Raw genomic sequence first — 19,994 nt, 5'->3', positions numbered from 1 at the left:
CATCCAAAAGTTTGAAGACCTCTGCACTAGGGCACCAGAGTGCACGAGTTACCTCACCCAGGGAAGCCGGGTGCATAGGTGTCTTTTGGTGTCGGGTTGCGTCACTGTTTTCTATGGAGACCAAAGAAGATTTGCTGCTTGCGAAGACTGAAGAAGTGTCCGGTGGATTCCAAGACTAAATTCAAGATGTAGAAGACCTGAAAATTGAAGGGACAGTGTTCACAGTCACTTGCCAGTGACCCAGGGCCAGGAAGATGGATGCCCACGGATGTGGGTGATTTCAGGTGATCAAGGGTGTTTTGACTCTTCACTCACGAGGTCCAGGAGAGATCGACGATGACCAGCAGCTGGATTCGGAGTGTCCCACGACGTCGGCAGCTGACTGCGGTGTCGGCAACCGGATTGAGGCCAACAACCCTTGGCAACAGCAAGTCTCGTGGAAAGTGAATTTAGTCAATGGGCAGACCAGCAAGGTCTGAGGGACTTACCCAGCGAGGGTAAGTGAGGGCAGGCCTGGAGCAACCAGGGGAGCCCTTTGGTTCGTTCAGAAAGTCTTCGGGGGACCCACAAGCCAACGGGCAAGGGATCGCGAAGATGCCTCGTGAGGAAATGCTTCACAGGACGGGACGGGGTAGGCCTCTGATTTTCGCTGCACAACCTGCTTGAGGCTTGGGCCACAAATGGTCCAGAGCACAAGTTCGTAGAACTTCGTGAAGGGGTTGCACTCGATAATAGTGCACGGTTCCCAGGTATTGCAGTTTCTCGTCACTCGTGGGGTCCACTCGCCTCAGATATGCTGGGGACTCACAATGGCCTTCGAGAAGTCAGGAAATCCACTTCCGGGGCTTCAGGGACTTCGGACTCCGGCGGGAGCGGGAAAGATTGCGACCGTTGATTCAAGTTTTGGTGCCTGCCAAGCAGGGGAGTCACTCCTTGACTCCAAGGGACATTCTTCCGTCTTCCAAAGGTAGTGGAACGTCGAAGGACCAGGATTCTTCATGTAAAGCGTCATCCAGGGTTATCTGTTTTGCAATGGCAAGGTTTCCTATCTTATATTGAAGAAGGGGAGGGACAAGCTTTATGACCACTCCTCTAGGAGGGTCAGGGTAGGGATGGTTACACCCACTTCCCTTTGTCCAGTTTCACGCCAGAGCAGGGGCAGGTAGCCCCTGAACCGGTTTGAGCTGGCATATGCACAGAGGAGCCTATACCTATTGCTCCCCCAGTGCAGGACTTCAAAGCACTCTAGGAGTGCACCCACCCAGCCCCAATACACTAAATGCTGTCTGGAAGGTGGTGACACCTCCCTATGACAGGATGCCTATTGTTGGGCCTCCTCCACTGTGAGTTTCAGTCATCAACAGGAGGGCAGCCCAGTGTCTGTGCTGGTGGCATCCATTTAGTGATGCCAGGGCTCTTTCAGGTTTCTACCGTGTTACCACAGTAGGCACATGTCGTCCCCTCTAGAAGGGTGGGATCATGCCCTCACACCATGGACTGATGTGGGGGGTATGATTCCAAGTTGTTTGACACCAAACACGACATGTTTTGATGCAGTCATTCCAAAGTTAGCATTTATAATGCACTTAAGAGTATATGGTTTAACCGCATCCACAAACAGCCGCAGAGAATAGACTCTGCCAGCTGCAGAGGGACCCTGCTCAAGCAGAGGCACCCCCTCACATTGCAAACCAAGCACCCTGCCCTCAGGATTTATAGGGCCTGCCTTAGGGATGACTGATAGGTTTATATGTGTGTGTATGGTGAGATATAGAAACCTATACCTCAGTGAGGAGTGCTAACACTACCTCACCCAAGCTGCAGTAGCAGGACTGTGGTGTCAGATTTAGTCTGCTTCCCAGGGGTGGCATAATACATGCTTCAGCCCCTGGTAGGCCTGTGAAGTGCCTATGCCCTAGGTACCTAAGGCACCATATACTAGGGGCTCATAAGGTACCACAGTATCCAATCACTAGTGCATCTAATATGCACACCAAGTCGTTTAGAGATAACAGAGAGACTGGGGCTCTGATTAGCAGGGACCCAGCCACACTATAGCCAGAAACCAGTGTATACATCAGAAAAAAAGGGGGGGCAACATAAGTGCAGATCCTACTCTCCTACAGTCCTTCTCTCCAAAGTCAATGAGGACCCACACACTCTGGCATATCTTTCAAACAACTTCTTCCATGTTTGCCACTTTATATTTGGCTCTCTTGGCAACGTTAAAAAAAAACATTGGAGATGTTACATTATGCATTTTGGCACCCTATTTGTATGATTGTCCTTTCTATACCTCAAAAACAAAATCAACCACTGGCGCTCGATTTTTTTCCAGAGTATCCACACAGAAACAAAGAGTTAATCAATACTTATGATTTTAACTTTTAATTTCAGTGTTACTGCACCCGACTCCGCTTTTTCCAATGCGGAATACAGTTAAGAAGATAGCGATATATAGTTTGATAAGCTGACTCCATGTAAAATACAAAGGACTTCACAAGAGTTCCCTTCGTTAACACAAATCAATGCTTGGATTCTGTTGCTTTCACTTTTTCCCCCAGCTTCGTTAAAACAAATTAATGCTTGTATTCAGTTATTTTCGCTTTTCCTAGGTTAAGTTGATAACCTTTGCAAGTCCCACATTTACATCGAAATGCAGACTTTAAAAATTGCTAATCTCCATGAAAACACACACGCTGACTTATTCGGTTGGCCAAATCGCACGATGACAGCACTGAAACGCACAGCGAGTCCTTGAGCATAATCACTATGCCCAGAGGCGTAGCTTGGTCAGTAAAACGGGGGGCGGCTTCATATTTAACAAGAATCAGGCTGGCATATCTTGTTAACATATATTATCTGAGTAGGAGGATATAAGGGGGCACAGAGGGAGGGTTGAGCAGTGAGGATTGTAAGTGGTACAAGATATTTTGTACACAATATTTAAATTGACTGCTACTAATGGATGTCAGGAGACGGTGCATTGCAAATGCTGTATATAATTGACCATTCTTAACTGAGGTTGGCAAAAGGAGATACATTGTGTGCATATGTGTTTTTATATTTAAATAGCGTTTTTAAATGGATTTATAAAGAGCTTAACGTACATATGTGGGAGTCTTAGGCACTGAAGAAAAAAGAAAGAGAATTGGCAACAATGGCTCTTAAACGGTTAGCGAGGAAAATAACCAGTCTTCAGTTGTTTTTGCTAATTCAAACATTTGTCCTCTAGCCTGAGACTGTCAGGGGGGGGGGGGGGAGAGTTAGTTCCTGGATTTGGTTCCCTTCGATCAGAAGGACCTGCCACCCAAGCCGTCAAAATTAAACTCTGGTATTCTCAGTGTAAGTGTAAGCCATAGGGCAAGGAGTGGGACATAACAGATCATAATCAAAGGGTCAAATTTACATATGACCTGATTTATTCTGCATAGAACATTTAACAAAACTAACTTTAGGAAGTGTGAGTAACAACTGCAAAGAGAAGTACCCATGATCAAACGTCTTGAACCTGAATAGAATACGGACTACAAAGTTCTTGAAACATTAATTTATTTATTTAAACAACTTATAAAGCGCGCAAATACCCATAGGTGTCTCGGCGCTATGTGCTGCAGAAGGTAAGGCTTAAGGCAAGAAAGAAACATATTACTTGAAAAGCTAAGTTTATATTTGTTTCCTGAAGGATAGCAGAGTAGGACTAGCCTTAACCTGCGAGGGAAGAGAGTTCCACAATTTAGCAGCGGCAACTACTAAACTTCTGTCGCCCCAGTTGGTTATCTTGGTTGTAGGGACAACAAGAAGATTAGCACATGCAGAGCGGAGAGATCGGATGGGAGTGTATACCTGAAATGACTTCTTCAAGAATTCCAGTCCTGTATTGTGAATGGCCTAAGAGTGAATTTAGTTCTGCTTCTTATGGGCAGCCAATGGAGCTGTTGCACCACGTTAGAGATGGACTTCAATTTGGGAGTACCAGACAGTATCCTAGCGGCCGCATACTGCACTAACTGCAGCTTACTAAGGACCATTTCCTGTGCATTAATTCGAAGGCTATTGCAAAAACATTTTTATTGCATATTTTCAATTACAAACACCTTGCAGTAATTACCCTCGTGCTGATGAACATATCCGATTGCCAGAAAATTCGAAGGCTATTGCAGTAGTCAACTTTGGAAATAACCAGGGTGGAAATAAGCTTTCTCCTGGCACCAGCCGGGATAAACGGAAGCAATTTCTTTATCATTCTTAGGACATAAAAGGATGAGGAGTCCACTGCGTTAGCATGATGTTTGAAATATAGCTTATCATCGAGCATGACACCTAAGTACCTTGATTTAGTGAACGGGATTGGGTGTGATCCCAATTTATGTGGCCACCAGCCCGCAGACCACTCCCGGGATACATTTCCAAAGACAATAACTTCTGTTTTGGATGAGTTTAACATTGAAGCCAGTTCTCCATCTATGCACCCAGTATCTAGAACAACATCCCAGTACCCAACAGGACTGCACAAACGCTACTCCGATTTAGAAAAGAGTTAAAGACTGACCCATTTAAAGATCACTACATCACAATGGGTTAACTGTCCACCACCCAGCTACCTCTCCTACCACTCATTGACTTGATTTTTGTCCTCGACCCTGTACAGCGCTCTTTTGCCTAGGATTGTGTTATAGAAATACCGCATACATACATATGATGAAAAGAGGTAGAATATTGAAGAGCAAGCTAAAAGGATGGAGCTAGTTTAGTGAATAATAGCATTGGTGAAGGTAAAGAGAATACCCTAATTCCTCACTGCTGACAAAGACGCAATGTAGACACTCATGCTTGGGTTTCCACAGTGGGCAGGAGTTCGCTTAAGCAAAAAGGTTACTTACCTTCGGTAATGATCTTTCACGTGGATACTCTATCTCCCTGAAGATTCCTCACCTTCTGAATATCCCAGGCGTCAGACAAGATCAATAAACTCATCAGTAGCCCTCTGCACTAGAGGTGAGCGCTGGCTCCATCTCAGCACTGGAATCAACACCACTGTGATGTCACTGGTGCCATAAAGCACGCCAATGGCGTCCTGACATCAGTTTCCCATTCATTTTCTCCATGCCTTAGAGGCAAACAAGTTGAGGACAAGGTTTTATCAGAAGGAAGAAGAGCAAAATATAAATTTTGAATCTTATAAAAATCGCTATAATAGGAAACCAGTCTTCAAGAAGGGGAGATTTGCGGGGTCAGTGCGGAACCTGCAAGTAGATAGCGTTTCCAGCAAAAACCATTATGTTACTTATCATGTAAGCATCTGCTCTTGGCGTGTAGTGCAGTCGATTCACATGCTTTGCATACTTCTGCCATCTAGTGTTGGGTCCAGATATATGCAAGTTGTTTTTCTTCAAAGAAGTCTTTCTAGTCACAAGGCAGAGTGACTCCTCCTCTTGGTGAGAATGCTCATGGGAATCAACTCCATTGTTAGATTGTTTGATTTTCCGCTGTTGGGTTCGGACATGTGTGCCTGCGATCTGGGTCAAGAACGTTGTCGTGCTCTGTTCAGTTTGTGCTCATTCTCACCCTCGTCGGTATTGTTTTCAATCGCGTATTCAGCCTAGCACAACGTGAAATAGAAAACTTTATCTCTCATCGAATTGACACTCTTTAACCGCGGCCCTCAAGGGCCTCGCCCTTCTGGGCCTTCATTTTGCGATCTACATCAGGTTCACCAGAGGATGCCCTGCTGGTGATGGAATGGACGCATTTCCGTTTCTGCCCGAACTGCCACACAAAGTACTTCCGAACCAATCTTCATCCGGTCTGAATGAAGTGTAATGTAAGTGTAAGTAAAGAGATGTCCATGCATATGAAAAAAGTAAATAAACTGCAAAGGCCATAGGATTCCGGGGAGGAGAGAGGGCGCATGGGAATCTCCAGCCCTAATGCCAAGAACAGATGCTTACAGGGTAAGTAACTTTATCCGTTCAAGGCATGTGTGACTGTAGATACACATGCTTCGCATAGACTGTATTGGAGTGCCCACTAAAGAGGTAGCTAACCCAATTGTTGCAAGAGTCTACGTAGTACTGCCTGACCAACATTAGATTTTTGGTGTGCTAGAACATCCACACAATGATGTTTAGTGAAATGTTTAGTGAAAGTGTGTGGTGTAGGCCATGTAGCTGCTTTGCATATATCAGCTAGTGTGATGTTGCCTAAGAAAGCCATATATGTACCAATTTTGCGAGCAGAGTGTGGCATAGGAGGTGTAGTCCTTTTGGCTTTAGCGTAACATGTCTGAATGCATTTAACTATCCACCTGGCAATGCCTGATTTGGATATGGGTTTTCCTTTATGAGGGGGCGAAAAAGCAACAACGTCTTGTTTGGTTTTTTGAAAGTCTTTAGTCCTGTCAATGTTGTATATAAGGGCTCTTTTAACATCTAATGTAAGTCCTCTTAGCAAATGAATCAGGTTGCAATAAGAAGACAGGTAACTCAATTGATTAAGGTGGAAATGAGATACCATCTTTGGAAGTAATTTTGGGTTGGCGCGAAGGACTACCCTATCTTTGCAGAGATGGAAGAAATGCTCTTTCAAGGTAAGTGCCAAGAGTTCACTAGCACGTCTGAGTGAAGTAAGGGCAATTAAGGAATCAACTTTCCACGATAAAAATGAAAGGAAGCAGTTATACCGTGGTTCAAATGGTAGACCCATCAGTCTTGTAAGAACAATGTTAAGATTCCAGGTCGGTGCAGGTGGAACCCGGGGTGAAATCACTCTTTCAAGAACTTCCATAAAGGCCTTGATGACTGGTACTTTGAACAAAAAAAGGTTTTGCCTGTTTTGCAAATAGGCAACCAGTGCAGCCAGATGTAAGAGTATGGATGCGGATGCAAGGCCAAAAGCTGTAGGTGCAACAAGTAACAATGTTCTGTGTTGTAGCATCCAATGAATTGATACTTTTATAATGACAGTAACAGACAAATCATTTCCATTTAGCAGCATAGCATGCTCTAGTAGTACGCCTGCAAGCTTCTTTGAGAATAATTATAGATTCAGGTTGGAGATTGAGATAACCGAATTCTGTGACCTCAGGAGCCAAATTACTAGGTTGAGTTTGTTGGGATTTGGCTGCCTGATTTCTCCATGATTCTGAGTGTGAAGATCCGGGTTGAGGGGTTGCTTCTCGTGGGGGAACTACTTATAGTAGTGTTGTGAGCCAGGGCTGTTGGGCCCATGTGGGAGCTACAAGTTTTAGTGTGAGAGATGTTTGCCTGAGATCCGAATTAGAAATGGAAGAAGAGGAAGAGGTGGAAAAGCATAGGCAAATATCCCTGACCAGTTCATCCATAGAGCATTGCTCTTGTATAGCGGGGCGGGAATCTGGAGGCGAAGTTTGGGCATGTTCCATTGTCCACAGTTAAGAACAGGTCTATATGTGGGAATCCCCACTTGTGGAAGTAAGGAAGGAGGACTCAGGCGCGGAGTTCCCACTCGTGGACGTGTCGCCACACCCTGCTGAGGAGGTTGGCAAAATCGGTGTCAGTTCCCAGGAGATATTCCGCTAACCAATGTGTAGGTGGCCTGCAGAAAGGAGGGAAATGGGCGAATGAACGGAGGGGCCCGTTGGAAGGATAGAGCATACTCTCTATCCACAATCTGCCAGTGCTCTAAAGTTAAGGCCTTTCAGGCTTGTGGATAGGAGGATACCCATCCTCCAACAGGCACCATGTGCTCTGACAAAATGAAACTAGGGCTTCTCTCCTACCAGGGAAGAAGAGGAGGAGGTAGGAGGCAGTGAAATCAGCCTCTACTCTTGCTGCGACTATAATATCATTTGTACAAGGTTTTTGTTGCTGTTATTGTTGTGCTGGCCTGTCTGTCTGCCACAAAAGGAGAAGCCTCTTGTGAATCCACAACATCCAACAGAATTCCCTGCAATTCCCTCTGCTGGGTCTTGTGATCTAGGGGTGTAACAGGGGCCCTGCAGTCCATAAACCATTCAAAGCTTTAATTTGCCTTGCCCCTGAACAGTTGCAAGGAGTCGAAGGGAGGTCTATTTGGGTCACCTGAACATTGCTGCAGAACCCCAAGTTTTGTAACCATCTGATAAACCACAGAAGTTCCCAAAGCACATGCTGCAGAGTCCACCATGTTTAGGCCTGATTGGGGGACCTGTCTGACAGCGGCCTGACCATTCCGACACCACTTCTTTGAAGCGCCCTTGCAAAACTTCTGGGAGGTTTGGGATCACCAATCGAACCATGTCCCTAAGGGCATGGGAGTAACACCCTACTAGGCACTTGGCATTGAGAGACATTAGGGTCCTACTCCCTGCAGAGCACAACTATTCGACTAAGAGCTCTATTTTCTCCAAGTCTCTATCCCAAGAAGTAGTAAGAAACATACCAGGAAATAACTTACAGATGCTTGTACTACTAGGTTCTCCACGGAGGGAAGTCTATAGGAAAGCCGGGTCACCTGGGTCTGGCCTGTACCGTCTGACCACTAAATAACTAACAGCAGGGGCAGAGTCTGGTTTTCCCAAGCGGACAGGACTAGTTCTATGATGGCATCATTAAAAGGTAACAAGGGTTTTTTTACCCGAGACGCAGGGTGAAGGACGTCTGTCAGAATGTTAGTTATGACCTCCATGGACGGCAAGAGGAAATACAGAACTTCTGCTGTCTTCCATATCATGAGGAGGTAGGATGTAACCTCTGTAACTCCCCCTCAGGGGAGGCCTCTAAACCACTGCCATCTTTCAAGGCTGAGAAATCGAGGTCCATGGAGATAGATTGGCCATCTCCATTATCTGTGTCCTTCATCAGGTACTTTAGGATCAGAATCCCCCCCAACGAAGAAGCTGGTCTCTTCTGCAAACCTCTGTGCCACCCTCCAAGATTTGTTTACGGGGCCTGGGAGCTCCATTAGGGAGAAAGAGGCTGGTGTTGGCGCTAAAACTGGCACCAGTGATATTGGGATGGCGCCAGTGAAGGCTGGTTTTGAGTCAGTGGAGAAGGGGAATACCCCATCAGGACAACTATTGGATATGGTGCCAGCCACTGCTATAAGTGAAGAAGTTGACAGAGGCAGAGAAATAGCTGGCAAGGGCGGGAAGGGATCGAACAGGGCTGGGGAAAATCTTGCCAGCAGCATCCCTAAGGGCAAGCCCATTGGACCTGCGGAGTCCGAAGGCACTCCAAAGGAAATCACTGCTGTGCCAAAGATGTAAATCATTAAGGAAAAACAGGGGTCTGTCCCGGGAGCAATAAACTCCAGGTAAGGCTGACAAGTCTGGGCTTCAGAGCTGCAAGCATTGAGTGCCTGGGGGCTGGCGGTCGGTTTGGAGGAACCGCAAACACCAGCTCTTCTTGACAAGTAGTCCTTAGAGGAGTGCCTTGATGACTTACTCTCGGAAACCGGCTGCCATGGAGTTGTGTTGCCACTTCTTTAGCTAGCAATTTCAACTATGGTGACTGCTGATTTCCTCCGGGCCCTTCGATCATCTCTTGCTTGGGCCATAAAGTTTGCCATCCCTTTCCATGCCTTTGGGGTGCCTGCTCCTACATGAGTCACATAGCTGTGTGCTGTGGTCAGACCCCAAGCTCCAAAAACAGATGTTGTGCAGGTCAGTGGTAGACACCTGTCCATCACGGTCCCTGCAGGTTTTAAAGCCTGACTTTTTTGGGCTGGGGGGTTGGGAGGGGGGCAACATCACTGCAACAAATTTCTTTTAAGAAACTGGACAAAAATCATCGATCTCATTGCGAACTGAAATTAGAAAGCAGGATCCAGAATTTTGTTGACAGCTTAGAAAATATGGAAACTGATGTAAAGGCCCCTGTGGGGACTCTTTATGGTTTTATGGTGCCGGTCTAGTGCAGTGATGGAGTCAGCGCTCCCTACTGGACCGGAGAGCTACATTTTCCAGATACAACCGAATGTCTGGATAGTCACAAGGTGAGGAAACTGCAGGTAGAAATATCCATCAGAAAAATAGATTCTCATTTATTTGAGAAAGTTGCTGACATCTGATAATTTTCAGAACTGAGATTGTTTGCCGACACCAATATTCTTCAAAATAAAAATGATATAGTTCAACTAGTTCTAAAAATAAATAAACTGAACTATGTCGCAATACTGCAAAGCAGAATCATTCGCAAAAACACACAAGACTTACAATTAAAATACAAATGTGAAAAAGATTACATTTGCACATTATCAAGAGAAAATAGTACATTCAAAAGTAGGCACATGTGTAAGGCAGCATTTTATTTCCAGTGAGTGGAGTACGATGTTGTGTTAATTTCCATAGTACTAGGTAATAAACGTGTTATACAAGAACAAAATCAATCAACAGGAGATGCAAAATTGTATATAAACGAATGGATTAAAAAGGATATAAAACGTTACTAAAAATGGTCTTACATGTAACATCTGAGTGGACGATAGGTAGAGACAAGCACATACAAGCGCAGGTCAAATTTCTTCCCACCAATCAGTAATGGATTATCAATATAAAGAGAAATCACATATGCTTCTTTGGATGACTGAGAAACAAATCTAGAATGAAGAAATAAAACATTTCAAAAGTTAATGCCCCTTGCAACCTCGTTTATTTCACCATTTGAATCAACATTTCCTAAAATACAATGAACACGTTGAAAGCGATCAAAAACAATGGGCAACACATCAAAGCACCATTCTTTTTACACAACAATTAGCTCATTATAAATTGGATAAAGTACTCAACACTTTTCATTACAACAATATTACAAGTTACCATGAGGATACAGCTATTTTATACCTTGTAATACATGTTTACACAACTACCCTCCCCTCTAACCACCAAATAAATCCTCGTTCTCTTGCTCCTTCTAATAAAACAAGCATTGACAAAGGCAAGAAGTCTGACCTATAAAGAGCTATAGACTTTGGCAATGTTTTGCAGCCTTGCTGTACAGCAGTGCGACCGCTCTGTACCATTGCTAAAAGTAATAGAAAAAAGCACCATGACGCGGCCAGCGCTATTGATTAAAAAACAAAACAAATTAAAGTGTATTAGTACTGGCCATCTCAGAGCTTTTTTTGTATTTTTTAGCCGTCAGCTCCCGAGGCAACATGGACGGAGGAAGGGTCGGCGGAAAGGATGCTGTTGGGGGAGAGGACAGGTGGAAGAGAATGGGGAAGCATACGTTTAATTGCGGGTGGGTTGTAGTGGGTGAGAGGGGCTGGGGCAAGCAGAGGGACAACAAAGGGTGATTGGAAGGCAATGGGGCAAAAAATCAAACGATGGAGGGTGGTCAGGAGGGGCGGAGGGCAAGCACATGCCGAACGGTCGCAAATCGATTTGCACATGCAAAATGGGTCATACACGATGTACGACAGGGACTCGCAAATCAGAAATTTGCGATGTGACAGTTTACTGAAAAATAGCGAGTTGCAGTTCGTGAGTCGCTAACCTTCATGTACAAACAAGTCGCAATTTGTGAGGACAAGCAAAATGGCCCGTTTGCACATGCAATTTACCATGAATACAAAACTGGTGGTAACAGGGCCCAAACTATAAGAGCAGGCCGAGAATGCATCACAAATCTTACCACAATGGGAGCCCTGTACATAATATCGAGGAGGATGCAGATTTTGGCTGCTCAGCAGAGGAGGCGGAGACAGGAGAGAATTTTCAGAGTCAGGCTAACCGTGTGTGACAAGACAGAGAAAGAGATATACAAGCAGTACAGGCTGAATAGCAATGTTATTCTAGAGCTAACAGCCATCTTGAAGCCACATCTAGAAAGCAGAACCCAGTGCAGCATTGCGATCCCCACCCATGTCCAGGTGTTGTGCTCCCAACATCTATTGGCCATTGGTAGTTACCAAGATGCCATTGCAGTGGCTGGAGGGGTGTCGCAGAGTGCGCTTTTGCATTTCTTTCACAAGGTCCTTGATGCCATGATCCACCACATACACAAACATATCTACCTGCCCACGGATGCTATAGAAATTCAGAATACAATAACCCAGTTTTACAGGATAGCCAGATTTCCACAGGTAATTGGCTGCATAGACGGGACCATGTGTCCATATGCCCCCATCCCACCTGGAATACATATTCCGTAACCGCAAGAGCACACATTCACTAAACATTTAGGTAGTCTGCAATGCACAACACATCATCACGGACATTGTAGCAAAATTTCCAGTGAGCACCTAGGACTCCGCCATCTTTCACCACAGTTGCATTCACCAGGGACTGGAAAAGGGGTACTTTGACGAAGTATACCTACTAGATATTGCAATGTGGTGTACAAAGTGAAATGTATCAGTGCAAACATTACTCTCTGTATGTTGTCTCATCCTCATATTTGTCTCACCAAGTGACGGTGCGTATGCCCTGTGGCTATGGACCCTCACGGTCTACCTGAATACCAACAACCCACAAGGAATGGTAAAACACTGCACATAGACGCCAAAGGAGTGCGATAGAATGCACCTTCGGCATCCTGAAATCGCACTACCGATGCCTTCATAAAAGCGATGGGGCCTTGCAGTATGAGCCTGTAACGGCGTGCAAAATTGTTGCCACATGTGAAATTCTTCACAACATTGCCTGCAGTAGGGGCCTACTCATGGAGTTGTCTGATTCAGACTCATAGGATGATGACCCAATCCCACCTGCTCGACACCCAACCAAGCAAAGTAGAGCAGCAGAGGGGTGACGATGCAGGGACCACATAGCCAGAAATTCTTTTCACGGTAGGATGCATCCATTTACATAACAACCTCCACAAATGACAAGACTAGTAGCAGATTTCACAAGCTTGGAAACCATTTTATATCAGGGTATTAAGAAATGAACTGCAGGACAACATTTCCTTCATGGGCAATATAACCTAAATGTGTTTCACAAAGGGCAGTTACTCCACCGCCAACAATGGCCCATGGGGGCAATAGCATGGTACACATGCAATGTGCCGTCACTTCCTGCCTCTTCGGGTTGCTTTGTGGGTTGTGGGCTGCCTGCTGCTGCTCCTACGCAGCATGTGTGTCTCCGCAGTGGAGACAATGCTGCGACTGGACACTTCGCTGTCAGGAGCATCTCTTTTTACCCCTCTGACAAGACTGGAGGTCTGTATGGCCTCAACAGCAGAGGGCATATGCTGAAGACCTCTGGCTACATCCCCACTATAGTGGCTCATTTTCACCTTCAGGGCCAGTGTGTGTCTTGAGTGGAGGTTGGTTGCATGGGCCAGGCTGCCAATCGCCCGGGTAAATGCCCCCATCCTGCTTGCCTTGCTTCTTTCATTGTGCCTTTGCTGGCTTCTCTCCTCCGCCAACTCGGTGCAGATTTGTCCAATCACCCCAGTCAGTGCAAATAACTTTGCATCCAGCCGGGCCTAATTGTCTGCCAATTAGAGGGATAGGTTTGTGAATCCCTGAGCCAGCTTACTGTTAATCACCCTCAACTGTCTCTGTTGCAACCACTCAATTTGCAGCATTTCCTGCTCGATGCCGCTTGGCTCCGCCTGATCACCCATGCCTGCTTGGAAGTGGGCATACGGCCTTGGCCATTGCTGGCTCTGCAAGATCTATGTTGAATGCAGCTGCCGGAACCCTGGTGACAGGAGTTGTTGCTGGTGCAGTTGCCTGCTGGGATTTGTTGCCCTGGATGTCAGATGTACCTGGCTGCGACTCAGCCTGGACATCTAGCTCTGCCTCCATCAGGTCAAGGCTCTGCTCTTCCCCTGCTTCCTGTATGTCCTGGACTCTCACAGATGTATCTATGTGGTACATGTAAAACAAAATAAATGCACGTGTGAGACCCTATTTCAGAGGTTGATCCATGTTATTCAGCTCATGTCAGAGAGTTACTCCACTGATGTTCTCCTAATTACAAATCCCATGATGCAACAGCAGTGACTTTTGGTGCATGAAATGGAGTGTCTAGGGGTATCTGTGTGTCATCTCTGTGGACTGCAGGGTTCTGGCAGGTATGTTGGAATAATAGGTATTTTGCACTTACCAGAGGGGGGTGCAGAGGTGTGGACAGTTCCTGAGGTTCATGCTGCTGTCCTTCATCCTGTTGGAGCTCCACAGATGAGTGGGGGAGCATTAGACCGCTGCGGACCCTTGGGACTGTTCCAGCCGGGCAGCAATCCTTTACTTTGCAAGAGAGCGCAGATCGTACCATCTTTTCGTCAAATCATTGATGGACCTATCTGCAACTCCCATGGCATTAAACTGTTGCTGCATTTTCCTCTAGGTCTTGCGCTTTTCAGACTGAGGAAATGTCTGGGAGGCCCACCCCAACAGCTGTTCATGGTTGTTACAGCAACTATTAGTGAGAATTTTCAATTCTCTTTTGGAAAATGTGATTTTCCTCTTGCGCTCCTTTACCCCATTCTTACTCTGCTGGCTCGCCATTGCAGGGCTAGCTAGGTGCCTAGATGAGTGTGCTTCTGGCTCCACATTGTGCTCCTACTGCTATGCGGGAATCACGATGGACACAATTTCCTAGTTTGGGGTCCTTCTGTTGTTCCAGGAAGTGACTGGGCTCTTTTAGAGCCACGGTTGCAAATTGCGAGCACAATCGCAAATTGCTGCCATGTCGCAATCTGCAAGCGTATACCGACTCGCTAAATGCAAGGTCGGTAATTGAGATGTGACTTGACTGTGACCCGCAAATTGAGGGCCAGATTTGTATGCACAATCGATTGAGCGACTTGTAATTTGCGCATCGCTATTTTTTTGCAATTTGCGAGTCGCTAATTCTCACGGTCGCACATCTGGCACTAAGTCCCCTGTAAGGTAACAATTTATGAATGAATGAGTAATTTATATAGTTAGCAGCTGCTAAAAAGATGTCCTAGACAAAATAATTAAAAAGGGGCAGTTATTCAAGGCTGCATTATACTGGAAAAAAACTAAGCCATTAGATGCTTTTTGAAAGTCTTTTTTTTGATAAACACATTTTTATTGTTTTCACACCCAATACAGCCACGGATTGCAATGCAGAAAAGGCATAGATGTATACAACATGGTAAGACTTTCCCGATGTACGAATCTGGCAGGGTACGAAATAATATAGGGAGACACTTCTTATAAATCTAAATCAACCCCCCCAACCACTTTCCCCACACCCTACAGTATTTCTTGGGACAACCACGGGCCACATACAGTGTTATCTCCTGCGCGGCGCACCAGTCAACCCCTCTCTGCCAGCGTCCAACATTCGGAGGGTCCGGATATATCCAGGAGGTGGCTATGTACCTTTTGGCCACGGCCACTGCAGTAGTAAGAAACAGTTTTTCATTCCTGGACCCATCCAGCCCATCTGTAATCCCCAGAAGTGCGTGTCGAGGATCGGGGGGGACCTCCCAAACCAGTACCTCTGTAAGTTCTTCTTCCATGTCACCCCAGAACTGCGCCAACTTGGAACAGGCCCATACCATGTGGAAGAAGTCAGCTGGATTCTGTGCTCACCTTGTGCATGCGGGGGATGAGCAAAGCCCAGCCGATGAAGGAGTGCTGGGGACAGGTATGCTGCGTGCAAATAGTACATTTGGACCAAGCGAAGTCTGGCGGAAGTGGTGACAGTCCTAGGGACCATAGGGCATCACGCCAGTCCACCTAGTCCAGAGTGCCCACCCATTGCTCCCATTGATGGCGGAGTCGGTCTAGCGTGGTCGGGGTATTATTGATTAGTGTGCGATAGATGCGGGAGACTCCCCTCTTTCCCAGGTCCGCAAGCATGATCTGCGCCTCAGGCGGGCTATGCTCAGGGATCCGCGTGCCCCCAGGGAGGTGTACATGGAGGGCGTGGCGCAGCTGCAAATATTTGTAGAGTTGGGATTGATGTAGGGAATACCGGGCCTGCAGGTCCGCAAAGGAGCACATATAGTCACTGCCCATATATCGCCCAACTGAGAGATCCCTATAAGGTCCCAGCAGTGTAAGCCTTGCAAACCACTCACCTCCTTAAGCCAGGTGCCGTGCCAGAGTGGGGTGCACCGGGTCAGCTTGTGTGTCCACTGAGTGTGCCGCAACGCAGCCAGACAGGCGAGGAGCACGGAGTGCATCACATCCGGTAATCAGGATGGAATGGGGTCCCCATAGAGCATGGATTGGATGTTAGCCAGCGTCATTGTGTGCAACTCAATCCTGTATGCCGGATCGGACCACGCCCGTTAAACCAATCATGTATGGAGAGTAAACGCGTGGCCAGGTAATAAAGATATAAGTGAGTCATCCCCAGACCCCCGTCAAATGATGGTATCCTGCAAGTGTTTAGGACCAGGCGAGCCCTTCCCTTCCCCCATAAAAATTTAGCGACCTTCACGGAACCAGGTCCTTGGGAAGCAGAGGGGGGTATTTTGGAGGACGTAGAGGAATCTGGGAAGAATCATCATTTTAAACAGGGTGATTCGCCCCATGAGGTTCAGAGGTAGCGTCTGCCATTTCCGAAAGTCCGACATGGCTTTTTGAACCAAAGAAGTAACGTTAAGAGCCCATCCCAAGTCGGGGAGCAGGGTCATGGATGGAGAGGCACCAGGACTGACTTGTCGGGGTTCAGCCGGAGGCCAGAAGCCCGTTCAAAGGACTGGAGACTCAGGAGGCAATGAGGCCCGGACCGGGCGGGGTCCGCCAAATAAATAAGTACATCATCCGCGTAGAGGGCGAGCTTGTCGGCCTCTACACCGGGCCATTCCCAACCTCGCAAACCCCTCTCGGACCTTATCAAAGCGGCCAAGGGCTCCATCACCAGGGCGAAGAGTAATGGAGAGAGAGGGCACCCTTGTCGCGTGCCTCGGCGGACTGGAAAGGGCTCGGACAAAACCCCGTTGACTAAAACACGAGCTCTTGGGTGGGCGTAAAGGACACGGACCAGGCTCCGGAAGAGTGAACCGAAGCCTGTCGCATTGAGAATGGCGTCCATAAACCCCCAATTCACAGAGTCGAAGGCTTTCTCGAAGTCCACTAAGAGGACTGCCAAGTATGGGGTCAGCAAGTGGCGGTGGGCCATGGCCAGGTGCAATAGCTGGAGGCAATGCCGGGTACCCCGGGAGGGCATAAACCCGCACTGCTCCGGGTGAACCAGGAAGGACAGGTGCGGGCGGAGTCGCTGAGCCAGGATTGTAGCAAAACGTTTTAAATCTGTATTAATAAGGGAGATGGGGCGGTAGTCTGCACATCGTGGCCAGATCGATCTCAAGCGGGAAGGACCCTTCGGCAAACAATCCATCAAGGTATGGAATGAGGGTCTCGCGATATAAAGCATAGTATTCTTGGGGAGGCCGCCGGGACCCGGTGTTTTGCCGGAGGAAGTGAGGGTTATTGCCTCGCCGATCTCTTTGCGAGTGATAGGACGATCGAGATTCGCCTGGACTGTGGGGTCCAGTCGCGGGAGGCTAGCGCTCCCGCTTTCTAGCAAGTCCGCGAGCGAAAGTGTCAGGGATTGGGCCGCATATAGCTGACGGTAAAAGGAGGCGAATGCGCGGGCCATCTCCGTAGGGGAGCGTTGCACTGAGCCATCTGGAGCAATTATTTCAGGAATGCAGAGGTTCACCGTGGGATAGGTGGCTAACCTGTGAAGGAGGGAGCCATTCTTGTCACCCCAGCCATATACCCTGGCGACTGACAACCGCCAGAGCAGTTTAGCTGCATCCAAGGAAAGTTGGCTAATCTCTGCGCGGAGGTGAGCAAGAAGTCTCTCTCCGGACGCGTCCGCCACCACAGACAAGTTTTGTTCGAGGTGCAGCGGCTGCGCCTCGCGGGGGGAAATCTGTTGCAGTTGCTCCTGCCACTCACGCTTAAGCTGGCCCTTAGCGACACCACGGATTGTGGCCTTGCTCGCCTCCCATAGGCGACCCGGAGAGGACACAGACCCGTGTTGGCCAAGAAGTATTGCTTGAGTTCCTGCCCCACTACCTTCCGGAACTCCTTATCTTGGAGGAATCACGCTTTCATTCTCCACGTCTGGCGCATTGAGGTAGGAGGGGGTCCCGTGCTGAGCAGGACCTGCGAGTGGTCCGATAGGCCCCTAGGAAGAATACGTATATCTTGAATCGCGGCACAGTCTTTTGAGGGTACAAAGATAGCATCGATGCGTGCATGTGTGTGGTGGGCTGCCGAGGTGTGGGTGAACTGCTTGGTCTGTGGATGCCAGATACGCCATGCGTCGCAAAGCCCCAGTGATTCGGACCAGGTCAGTAATTGTTTAGCCTGCGCGGCTCTACTGTGAGACGGAGGGGCGGACGTGTCCAGAGCAGGAGAGGAAACCGCATTAAAATCCCCTCTAATGAAAGTGGGTCCCGAGGGCAGGGAGGACACAAGGTCGATTGAGTTGGCCAGGGTCGTTGCAAGCAATGAAGGGGGTGAGTATATGGATACTAAGTTCAAGGGGTTGCCAGGCAAAGAGGCGCAGATGGCCACTGACGTGCCCTGTGGATCGTGAATGACCTTTGAAGTCACGAAGGGGAGGGAACGCTTCAGCAGGATTGCGACCCCGCGGGAGCCCCTGGTGAACCCAGAATGCCACACCCGATCAAATCCGTAACGTGCCAGAAAGGGACAGTGAATTCCCAACAAGTGCGTTTCCTGAAGCAGGAGAACCTCTACTCCGAGGCGTTGTGCATACCGCAGTACGGCCATACGTTTGAAGGCCATTGACATTCCAGGATAATAGGTGAAGGGAGGCCCTTAGTGCTGCTGCGTCAGTCATGGTGGTAGGTGGTCATAGTGATGGAAGGAAACCGTACCGTAAGTTGTGTTCCCGGGAGGGGTTCCTGGCACGTCAAACCAGGTATCAGGAACAGGTTTGACGTGACCCCGAAGGAATTGTGGCAGAATGTCGTGTGAATGCTGATGTGACAATACAACAAAAAATAAGAACAAAAACAAAACTGTGGGAAAAACAATCCCAACCCCCTCCCCCCACCCTATACTTCGAGAACAGAAGCATCTGTCGACCCCCCTAAAGAGTTAGAAACCAAACTAAAACGCTTGGGTTGAGATGCGTGGATGGACCCCTCCATATGAACAGATGAGCAGTGTCCTGGCAGAAAGACGAAGATTCAGGTCAAACAGTCTGCCATAGCTCCAGCCCCCCAGCAAATCGGGGCAGGCCCCCGGTCGCCTACAGGTGCAGCAGATACCCGCCAGTCCATCAGATGGTCGGACTACGGGAGAGGTCGGTAGTCGCCTCCGGGGACCCCGGCCGGTTCGACAGCGGCAAATCCACAGGCGGGTCTCCAGAGGATTGCTGTTTGAAACGGGCAGGGGAGGTCGAGGGGCTTGAAGAGTCTCGGAGTCTCTGTGCTGTTAGGCTGGAAGATCTCTGGGATGCCTCCTGAGAACAGAGCCCCCTAAGGGAGTGCGTGCGTCGCCGGCGCCCTGGAGACCGGGGGCGCAACGGCCGGGCGGTCGGCACCTTGGGGGTCGGACTACACAGCGGTCTGAGGGGTTGTTCCTCTGTTAACCAAGTCCAGGCCGCTTGAGGAGACTCAAAGAAGTGCGTCTTGTTCTGGAAAACAACCCGCAGACGTGCCGGAAACTGCAGCTGATAGCTTTTTGAAAGTCTTTTCAGTAGAAGAGGCATGCATATTATTCAGGAGGATATTTCACAGTTTAGGGGCCAGAAAGAAAAATCAGCGTACAGCTAAACAGGCACCATGCACTCTGGAAACTTGCAACAACAGTTGATTAGAAGATCTCAAGGATCTGGGGGATGATATGCACGACCTCTATCTCTCAAATAGATAGGGCCTCTGTTTTGATGTGCTCTAAAAGTTAACAAGAAAGATTAAAACAGAATATGTTGACACCCCGGGAGCCAATGAAGATTCCTCAAATGCGGAGGGATAGATTAATGTCTGGGAAGATTGAATTGCAGCCTTGCGGCATCATTCTACCATTTGAAGGTGATGAAGTAAGTAATCAGGAAGGCCAGATATAAAATATTTGCATAATCCAGACAAGAAGTGATCGGAGATTGTATAACG

At 47.8% G+C, this 19,994-nt stretch overlaps 1 protein-coding gene across 2 annotated transcripts in view; it reads right to left on the bottom strand.

Annotated features, from left to right (window-relative positions):
- The window catches only part of TTLL1 (TTL family tubulin polyglutamylase complex subunit L1), a 338,922-nt gene that overhangs the window by 157,074 nt on the left and 161,854 nt on the right, over positions 1 to 19,994 (bottom strand). For both annotated transcript variants that reach the window (XM_085652479.1, XM_085652480.1), the window contains exon 5: positions 10,423 to 10,557. In XM_085652479.1, coding sequence (XP_085508605.1) covers positions 10,423 to 10,557 — 135 coding nt within the window. The remainder of the gene's footprint in view (positions 1 to 10,422; positions 10,558 to 19,994) is intronic.

Source organism: Triturus cristatus, chromosome 4_1, assembly GCF_964204655.1.
Source record: "Triturus cristatus chromosome 4_1, aTriCri1.1, whole genome shotgun sequence".
NCBI classification, from domain to species: Eukaryota; Metazoa; Chordata; class Amphibia; order Caudata; family Salamandridae; genus Triturus; species Triturus cristatus.
The sequence above is the reverse complement of the archived record's forward strand: the minus strand, read 5'-3'. Positions and strand labels throughout refer to the sequence as shown.